The sequence below is a fragment of the Hyposmocoma kahamanoa genome, unplaced genomic scaffold (genome assembly GCF_003589595.1).
Source record: "Hyposmocoma kahamanoa isolate Upper Pololo Valley unplaced genomic scaffold, ASM358959v1 88, whole genome shotgun sequence".
Taxonomy (NCBI): Eukaryota; Metazoa; Arthropoda; class Insecta; order Lepidoptera; family Cosmopterigidae; genus Hyposmocoma; species Hyposmocoma kahamanoa.
The window spans coordinates 19,327,166-19,338,049 of record NW_020654466.1 but is presented as its reverse complement, the minus strand read 5'-3'; the positions used below and the strand labels follow the sequence as shown (position 1 = coordinate 19,338,049).

At 38.5% G+C, this 10,884-nt stretch overlaps 1 protein-coding gene across 1 annotated transcript in view; it reads right to left on the bottom strand.

Annotated features, from left to right (window-relative positions):
- The window catches only part of LOC113236050 (glutathione S-transferase theta-1-like), a 15,234-nt gene extending 6,127 nt beyond the window's left edge, over window positions 1-9,107 (bottom strand). The window contains exons 1-4 of the mRNA XM_026472042.1: window positions 8,864-9,107; window positions 8,701-8,788; window positions 6,915-7,065; window positions 6,416-6,599 (exon numbers count right to left, since the gene is read on the bottom strand). Of these exons, the coding sequence (XP_026327827.1) occupies window positions 6,416-6,599; window positions 6,915-7,065; window positions 8,701-8,788; window positions 8,864-8,978 (538 nt within the window). The 5' untranslated portion in view covers window positions 8,979-9,107. The remainder of the gene's footprint in view (window positions 1-6,415; window positions 6,600-6,914; window positions 7,066-8,700; window positions 8,789-8,863) is intronic.
- Between the last annotated feature and the right edge of the window lie 1,777 nt (window positions 9,108-10,884).

The window sequence follows — 10,884 nt, the reverse complement described above, 5'->3', positions numbered from 1 at the left end:
GTGTGTGTGTGTGTGTGTGTGTGTGTGTGTGTGTGTGTGTGTGTGTGAGCGCGTACGTGCAAAACATTACGGAGTGATGATAATATTTTCTGTATCAGAATAGTTAAGTCCGGCGAGCCAGACGGAGAGTTTGGTTTTACATTCGGCTTTGCTTAATTGATAAATATTTAGAGTTTTGTTCAAGAAATTATATATGTAGCTTCCGAGAAAACAGAAATGTCTCTGTGCGAGTTTGCTGTGGACTAATACAGGAGTGCACACTTGATGTTTCCTACGTGAGACAAATTTGTGTGGTTCATATGGTATTGTTTGATGTGTGATCAAAGTGAGATTTAATATAAATAATTGCCGCACTGAGAGAACCTTACATGTGGAGTACAGCTCGGATGTCGCGAATCTGTAAGGAAGATGCCAACCCACCTTAAGAACTGCTCTTTGTGCTCGTTCAAGTTTCAGCAAATGGGTCTTACCTGCACCACCCCAGGTAGTAATGCAGTAGGAAGTTATCGATTGACCGAGTGCGAGATACACCATCCTTAGTAATCTGGCATCAGCAACACTGCGAAGATTTTTGAAAACGAATATAAGTTTCCTCAACCTTGCAGTTAGGACATCAATGTGAGCGTGGAAGTTAAGGTGCTGATCCAGTTGGACACCCAGGTACTTGACACAGTTAGTATTATCAAGTCTGGGGCACTGACAAATTACACCCTTAGTGGGAACACATGAGTGTGCAAGCAAATGATATTTAGAAGTAGGTGGAAGTCCCTTGCCAGATAAAGAAAAAGTAAGATATTTGGTTTTTTCCACATTTAATGTTAAAAGATTTCTTTTCAGCCAGGCAATTACGGAGTCGAAACCAGTCTGTGCAGCAATAAACACCTCCTCCCAAGAGTCGCCATGAAATATAAGGGCAGTGTCATCAGCGTAAGTGAAGATGGATGCATTTTGAACCTGGAGCTGGCAGAGGTCATTAATGTAAATCAAAAACATGGTTGGCCCGAGAATACTGCCTTGAGGCAAACCATAGGAGATAGGGAGGTCATGGCTTACCCAGTCACCTATTTTGAGGCATTGACGTCTGCCAGTAAGGTAGCTCTCAAAAAGTTTAAGCTGAGCCCCTCTAATTCCAAGCCCTTCCATCTTAACGATAAGTTTGGGTACAGAGATCGTATCAAAAGCTTTGGCCAAGTCAAGGAATATGCCAATAACTTTGTGTTTCTTATCAAGCTTTTTTACGATATGATTAGTGAGGTCCAGAACCGCATTCGAGGTTGATATGCCAGAGCGAAAACCATATTGAGAAGATGACAGGAGGTTTTTGCTCTCTAAGAAATTAATGAGTCTAACCTTTAAAAGCTTTTCGAGTATTTTAGATAGAATGGGAAGAAGCGATATTGGCCTATAGTTATTGATGCGAACTCTGTCACCACTTTTATGTATCGGGTGGATAACAGCCACCTTGAAGGCACTTGGAAAAGTGCTTGTTTTGAAGGCAAGGTTACAGAGGAAAGTGATTGGGGGAATCAGAATACTTTTGAACTTTTTAATAAATGATGCAGATATACCATCATGACCCACAGCGCAGTCGCTCTTGAGGTTAATGATAGTACGTTCCACTTCATCCATATCTGTCTCCAGCATAACAAATGTGTTTGAATTGCTATAGTTGGCAGGGATTTCCTTGGTTATATCTGGATGAATCAAGATATTTTCGACCAGTGTGCGTCCAATGCTAGCAAAATAAGAGTTAATCTCATTGACCGAACTTTGGGGATCCAAGGAGTCCAAAAGATCATGGGTGTGCTGTTTTTGGGGATTCATGTACGTGATATCTTTGATAGCCATCCACAGTTTTTTATTATTGCGTTGTGAGTTTCGTATCAAAGACTTGTCATACTCGATTTTAGCCGTACTCAGAATCTTTTTACAAAAATTTCGGTATCTTGAGTAAGTGGTTTTAAGAATGTCGTTATTTGGAGACTTTTTTAGTTTTAAGTGCATTTGATCTCGATTTCTTAAACATCTGAGTAGTCCCGTTGTCATCCAGGGTTTTATTAATCTTTTACGGTTTGGTACGACTTTTAGTATGGTGTTTGCCAGAATTATGCTATTCAAAGAATTAATAAAATGACGTGTAGCTAGGTTAACATCAGTCATACCATACAGATTGGTGAAATCAATTTCCAGCAATTCTGATTCAATTTTATTATAGTCTATTTGTTTTATTGTTTTTACTGCATGATTATTTAAATTGGGCATACTGGGTTTTAAGAAGGTTAAAACGGAATCATGATCTGTGATGGACGTGTGAGCTACATAACAATACGCAGGGTATTTGGTTTTTAAAATTACATGGTCTAAGCAGGAGGAATTATTCCTTGTAAGTAATGTGTGTGCCGGGAGCATACCGTGAAAAGCTAACAAGTTAAGATACTCAATTGAACGGGGATCTTTAGTGTTTTCTGAAATATTGATATTTATATCACCTGTTATAATAATATTTTTGTAAGCTGATAGTGATGTCAAATGTTGATGTAGGGAATCTAAAAACGTGGTTATATTTTGATGGGCGGGGGGTCTGTAAATGGCAATGATCACAAAAACCTTATTTATAATTAAGGTTAGGCAGTTAGCTTCGTGCATAGTAGTGTTTAATATTACTACATTATGATGACTACGGAAATATACCACTACACCTTCATTTTGCGTACTGTGCTGCGTGGTATTGACGGTCGTATAACCAGGAAGATCTGGTATGGGAGGAGAGTTGTGTAGCCAGCACTCGGTCAAAATTATTAAATCCCATAAAATATTGCTTCTCACAAGAAGAGTATTAAAAGCATTGAAGTTCCGGTTTATGCTTCTAATATTTTGACAGAACAGAGACAATGTATTTTTATGTAGTCTGGATAGTTGGGCGGTATCCTCAATCCTACAGTAACCAGACTCCGCTACTGATAAGTCATCTAATTCCAAGTTAATCTCACTTAAGTCACCAAACTTTGATTATGAAATATACATAGCACAACTACTTGACATGTAAATTTAGTGCAGTGACACATTATGCTTAGTTTCATAGTCATTCTGATATTTAAGCAGAGAATAAATTTCATGTCCATAAGTTTTTGCTTGTTTTCTGTTAAATAGTTTTGAATGCAAACCATTTTTAAAGGAGTAATTAACATTGTTTTGATTACAGCTAAAAGCTTTACATATAAGTTGTAAGCGCCTATGTAAGTTGATGGCAGTTCATATAAGTTATCAGGATGAAATGTATATATGTGTAGGGTTAAGATTGTGTATATAATTATTATAATGTATATTGACATTTGATTTTTGATCACCAAAACGACCATATTCCTGATATGTATGTTTGTAAGAATATTTTGTTTATTGTCCGTGTATATGTAAAAAAGAGTAAGTGTGTTTTGTGTTAAATATATATACTTCGTGATATAAAAGGAGCGTGAAAACGAGTAGATTATATGTATGAGTGTGTATCGTTTAGAGAGTATAGTAGCGTTTTTATATGTTTTCATAAAATTGTTATTGTACTTAAAAATAAAATCTAATAAAAAAGAAGTTATGCTAAAATAAGTATATACTATTAAATTACAAAACATTCCAAGCATAGTATAGCCGAGGTTGAGAACTAGTTTTTTGACTTGAGGGCAGTTATATCGGAGTCCGAATCTATTCGAATACGCGGAGATTGGTCATCTTTCTTTAGATAAACCTGACCATATGAAGTCCAACAGTGTTTGTAACTATGAGTAGAGGCAAAGTCACGGGACAACGCGAACAGTCTTCCAGTTTTAGCACAGAGATTATGCGACACGTAAATAGGAGTTTTTGGGCCATTTAGATGTAAGTGTGTAGAGTTAAGTTTATCGTCTCTCTGTTTATTTTTGTTGAAGGCAATTATGGATTTAATTAATTTTTCTTTCTGTATAATGGAGTTGAATTCTGCAATAATAGTCTTGTTGCCAGTCTTTGAATTTATGCGGAAGGTGTCCTTGATATCGATCGGATGAATTTGAATATTTACAATTTTTCCCAGATCAATAACAGTATTTAGCAAGTCAGATTTTGTCTCCTTATCTTTTGCAGGAATGTTTTTTATTTCTATGCAACCGAAGCGGGATCGTTTTTCCAAAAAATCAATTTTTTCCTCCAACTGCTTAATATATTTCCGATCTTCCAGTCTCTCTCTTTCATTCTGCCTCAGCTCCTCGAGTACTTCGTCGTATTTGGCGGACATAAACTCAACGGACTCTTGGAGTTTGGAATTTTGACCAGATAGTTCCACTTTTGCAGAAACTAGGGCCACTGTATGAGCTTGTTGGCCAGCTTTCAATTCTTTAAATAATGTCAACATCTCCTTTTTAAAATCATCAAGTTGATCTTCGATGAGAATGTTGTGTTCTTCGTCACGCCTTCTTTTTAAACGTTGCGTTACAAATTCGGATAGTTGTATATCTACATTGCTAGTTATACTCAAATTAGGATCGGAGTAGCAGTGTTGAGATGTAGACAGCGCAGATGGCAGTTCCAGCGCTTGCGCGGGAGTCGCTGCGGTTAAAGGCACACTGGTCTCTTCGGGACGCGCAGGGGGTGGAGTTCTCTTTAAAGGCATTGTCTTGAAGCTTGAAGCAGTTACTAAGAAAGCAGCAAATAGCTAGTACCAGGCGCAAAATCCGTAAGTACTGCACAAGCACAATTTACCTAGTGTACAGCACAAAGCTTGGGGCGTGTGTACACTCTATTTGGTAATGGCCGCCAAATGCGTTGCGCGTGCGCCGTTCGTATTGGACGGGTAGCGGGTGTGGGAGGGTCGTTTTAGTGCGTGAGAAATATGGTTATCTCGCTCTATTTGGGACGGCTCTGCTCTAATCTGAATGCACTGACCTCTTCGCTGATTCTGCGCTCCTGGTATCTTGGTGAGTATTGCAGCACTATTATTTAATTTAATTTTTGGATAAAATCAATAAAATAAAAAGTTTTAAGCACACACGTCCGCACTGTACGGCGATCCGGGGGGAGAGGTCAGCGGGACCGCGCGGATGCGCGTTGGGAGGAGGGTGGCGGGGAAAGAGACGTATCGATGTGTCGTTACCGCTCATCCTGTCCTCCGCGATCCTGCCGGGGCTGCACGCTTTCGATGATGCAGTGGCGGCGGGGCCGCGGGGTAAGAGACGTGTCGGTGCTCCGCTCATCCTATCCTCCGCGGCCGAACGTGGGTGGTAGGCCCGTAGTGGGCGCTCCAAGGGACTCTCTTCGGAGAGTCCGCGCGAAAGCGCGTTCCACGTGTTGCGGCGGAGCCTGCCATCAGATCCGCCGCGGGGGCTGGGGGAGCAGCCACTGAACTTCACAGTTGAGTGGATGCTGTCCTGGCCCTCCATGGCCCCTGGGTAGCGGACTCGGGGTAGTTCGTATAATTCATAATAGAGGGGCCCGGGATGGAAGGCTCGTCTGGTGTTCGGCGAGCCTCAGATTCGGAGTCGGGGGACCGATGTGTCTCCCTTCTCGGGGAGGGGCTACTCAGGGTGCGGCCAGCCGCTGGTGGGGGCGCGGACGAGCGCAACAGCGTACCCGTACCCCCACCTACAGCGGAGAGGAGAAAAACTCCGAGGGTTTAGTGCGGTCGGGGTGCAGCCCAGTCCCACATAACCCCGGCTCTGCCCCCGCGGGGCCGGGGTATCTGTAAGCAGATTCCCGCGGATTAACAAAAAAATGATGATAAATTACAAAGGTTTCCACAAATAACTAAGGTGTCGAAATACTGCAGCGTAGATGTTGAAACCGCTGAATTGGTTTCCTTTAGCTACGTCCAGAGTTCAATGACATACAGCATAGGCCTCATTTCCGAAAATATAATTTATGTTAAAAAGCATAGCATTTTTTCACGAAAAATAGAGATACACATAATATTAACATATGGAATAAAAATATACTGCCTTCTAAAATAAAAATATACAACGTGTCTGTAGGTTATCCTACAATGATTATAAGTTACTAGTGTTAGAAAATGAATCACTATGAAAAAGACATTTCGCTCATTTGGTTGCTGACGCAATTGTACTTCTTGTAATGTTATAAGAAATGGTTTTAAATAGATTTTATAATTTTATTTAAAATTTATGATGTGTCAATAAAACTTTGTGTATTTTTACAATAAATAATAATAATAAATTTAAAATGCTGTCGATTTTTCTTGAAACGTAAACACTTGTTAGGTTAGAGATGTGTTAACATACTTAATGTTAACGTAGGTACTTAAAACCTTCGATTCACACATGAACATTCAATTTGTACAGGTGGGTGTTAAATTAGCAGCTTGCGGTGTGAAGATATCATACACACACATAAAAAAGGCCTAAGAGTAGATCCCTGTGGAAGCAAAATTACTTACTAGGTTGTTCAACTTCGCAAGCAGCCATCAAGTCCGCAATAGTGATACTGTTCCCTGTGATAAAGTCGGTGCCGCGTCCCAGCCACTTGGTATCAAAGTCTTGAAGCGCATTCTCCATGCGTCGAAAATATGATTCGACGGTTTTAGGGTTCGGTTGTGTCCCAGTTATTCTCGGATCCAAAAACTAATAAAATATGTAAAAATAAAAATACTTGTAAAAAATTTGCTTTACATGGAAATGGTACGGCCAAGAGCACATGAATCTTGTCACTTTAGAATTTGGGCCATTCTTATCATAAGTAGCAAGCATAAAGTTGAATTAAAATATTATGTCTCAAACTTGACGTGGTTTTGACCTTGGACGTTACTTAAATGTTACAATCATCCACATAAATAGATATTCCACAAAATGAATTGGTCTTTTACTATAAGTACCTCTCCTCTAGATCCTTCCATTTTCCTCTATGAATTAAAAATATTAGTATGAACATAAATTCACCGTTGTTCTGAAGTACATAGCGCAGTGTATTCTTAAGCCAACATGATGCCATGCTAAGAATTCATCTACACGAGCTCGCTGCTTGGTTTCCTTAGGAAATAGATTGTCGGGAATGATGTTCTCACGGGATAAGTATTTCATGATTGCCACACTGAAAATAGTCTTAAATTTAATATGTTAAAGCGGTAATGTGAAATTTTGTACAGAAAGCCTTACAAATTCAAGCAGCTAGATCTTACTTTTAATACATAAACTAAATATAAGGCTCTTAATAAAACAATAAATAAATTAATAAATAAAGGCTTGATGGCACTCATGGAGGTATGTACACACAACCACGTAACTCTACAGTGGATTAAAGGACACAGTGGCTCACGTGGCAACGACGCAGCAGACGAACTAGCTAGAAAAGTCCCTACATTACCAATGGTCAAGAACAACTATACTCAAAGGTGCAAAATCTTCTCATAATAGCATATGGACAACCCTTGCGGTTTGTAGACAGGCTAGGGAAGCACTCCCAACGCTCAACGCCAGTCTGTCTCGTAAATTAATCAAACTTGAAAGACAAGAGCTGCGCACTCTATCTGCCGCTCTAACGGGTCATGGTCCATACAATAAACACCTTTTCAATTTAGGTATCATGGACAGCCCTCTATGCAGAGCGTGCATGGAAGGGGAGGAAACGGCCACACACATCCTACTAGAGTGCTCCGGTGTGGCCAACTACAGGGCAAAGTACCTTGGAGTGCCGAGGTCGCTCCCCGAAGTCTTCAGAAAACCGAAGAGGCTGCTGAGGTTCCTGGAGGAGCTTGGGTGGCACGAGTAGGACCCTTCACCCACCACACTCAAAATAGGCGCCTCGAGATCGAGTTGCGGAAACTAGCCCGTTGCATCAATACCAATACCAAGGCTCTTAATACATGAGATACAGTAGCCAGAATCCCTTAGACCGCTGTTCCTTTAAGTGATGTAAAAAGTGCGCCTTTAAATTTTACTAACTAACCATTCCAAGGGTAAATCATTTCTCTAAGTCAAACCCAAGCACAATCATTGAACTCGAGTCAAATCATTACTGATAGGTACCGAATGCCCCTTTTTTTTTTTTTGATGGGGGAAATCTTTATGGATACCCCTGAGCCCAGGGAGACTCAGGGGTTATCTACCGAATGCCCCTGCCGTTGCGTCAGGTGCAAGAGTCGAATGAATATTAAATTGCAACTACTCAAAACTCCACTGATCATTCACTATGTCCATATCAAAATATCCCTGTCCCGTCATATTTACGGTATTTTATATGTCGTAAGAGGGCAAGGTGATCACTAACAAAACGTTGTATGGAATATTAGCAGATACTACAAATTAGTAAGTAACGATCATTCAAATCATTCGAATACGAAAATTAATAGGTTACTAATTTGTCATTGGAATGCATTGACTTACAAATAAATGGACGACGGGTCTAATACAAAAACCACGAAAAAAATGTCCCAAGTCAACCTATTCGAAATTTAAATTGTAATGTCATCGCAGTATCGCGCTGTCAGTCGAACAAATGAAGACTAAAGTGGAGTGTAGCGCTCTGTATACGATTTTAGCGCCTTACAGGTGCGGACACTTTTTAGCGCGGACCCGACGTCCATATAATTGTAAGTCAATGTTGGAATGGCAGGATTAGTAATTACTAACGAATCGAATATCGAAATCAATCGCAATCGCGCATCACTAGTCGTTCTAAATAGTATAGACTAATACATTTTTATTAAACGGAGATTGTCCTTCTCACCTTTCGGTCAAAATAAATCCATTATGATCGATTACTGGCACTCTTTGCATTCGGTTTATAGCCGTGAATTGATCACCATAATGCTCTCCTGCGAAAATTAACGAAATTAGACGAGGAAAGAAAGCAGCAGAATACTTTTTATATAACAAATTAAAAGACAAACCTTTTGCCAAGTTTACTAATGTCGGCATAAACTTATCATATTTAACGTGCTTCAGCAATATGTACAACGCCCTAGAAGGCTGAGACATAAGATCAACATACAATTTTAAACTCATTTTCAATGATTTTCAAAAACAAATCGAATTCTCAATTTAAAAACAGGTTATGTTATGATAAGATATGAACTTTCAATAAACTTTGACCAAAACTTTGCACCTACAACGACACTGGTCACAAAAGACTACAGAGTACTGAAGAACTGTCATGAAGTGGGTTTGGTATTGACAGTTCAGTCAAACTCTTTTTTTAACAGCAACGAAAAAAAAATGGCAATATCAAGTAGGATTAACCAATCAATCAGTTGATAGCGATTGGCTACCATTAATATTAATATTGAAATTTCTTAATTGATATTGAAATTTCTTGCTATGCTATACCTTTATAACTCAGCAATTAAAATATTGCAATAAATTAATTTATCGTATCTCGTCTTAATTTTGACACGGCGACATTATTTCTGAAAAGGACCATTCACACCATTGACTTACAATCAATGATTCACACTAAAAATCACAGTGTTGTGTGACATGTCTAAAATAAACTAAAAACATAAATATTACCTGTGCTGCCTGTATTTCTATTTTCACATGATAGACAATCAAAACCTTCTTTCATTCTCGCACGACTTACCATTCCTTTCCTGTACGTCTAGCGCACTCTGGGCAACAATCGGCAAATATCTTACGCATTATTAATGACAAATCCTTTCACCACGATATGACAAGCATTATATGGTATGCCATCGACAGGACACAACAAGACCGGTGTATTTTGCTTAAATAAAATCTTAACATCGCGATATAGACGTACAAACATAATTCAATGCCCTCTAGCGGCGTGGGAAGGGGCTATGTTTGTATTGCTCATAATGTGATTTTGTTCATGTGTATTGCAAATAAATAAATTGTAATAGTCGCTAAATATGAATTCGTATCCTATTTAAGTATGATAGTAATTTAAATCCATTTAAATCACAAGTTTTTAACAATCAGCATTTCAACGTCTATCTTGTATTTCTCCAATCTTATTGGTAGACACAATCATGTTTTATTTTTCTTGCATTCTTGACTAATTTTAAGTTTCTCGCGCTTAGGAGTCCGGAATAAATAAAACAATAAGAACCATAACTTGAAACCATTTTCACTATGATTTTAGAACAAATCTAGGCGCACGATTAAGAGCACAGAACTACAGAATACTACTCACAGGTAGCTCAGAACATTGTACTCACAAGGGAAGAGTACATCGAACATGACATTTTAAATTTAAATTCAACTGTAAATCCGCTTGATAAAAGAACGGTCCAATGTCCAAAGTACGTACTTGATGTGCTTTACACTATATCTTTACTAATTTTCTACGTAGATTCAGCTTTACCAAGATATGAATCTTGGTAAAGCCGAAGCAACCGTCATAAAATTTATTTTTCGTGTCGTGTCGTAGTCTTTGCGTTGTTGCATTCAATTAAAACGTTATATAACGCGTATTCAAGTCCTCGTTGAAGAATGCAATAACCAAACGCAGTTTTTTTAACTATGGTAACAATGTCATTTTAACGTCATTCAATAAAAGTGATGCATACATTGCCTTTCCATATTTATCGACTATTTGCATAACAATAGTATTAATGAAACAAAATTATGTCTCACGTATTTACATGGATGAATTTAACTCTATTGTTGAATAGAGTTAATGTTGTCGAAGTTAAAGCAAAGCCAATATTATCAAAGCCTCAGAAGATCTTACCAAACGACCAGAATTTGTATATATTCTTTAGGTTTAAAATCCAAATTGTCAAACTTCAACCAGAATTAAGTCACTTTACCCACAAATATTTATTTTATTGCATATATTTATAATCAAGCGATAATTATATCAAATTATTATGAAGTACTATCACTTTAACTCATTCTTACATAAAATGGTTTTATTCTGATTAACTTACACAATAAAGTGGTGTTT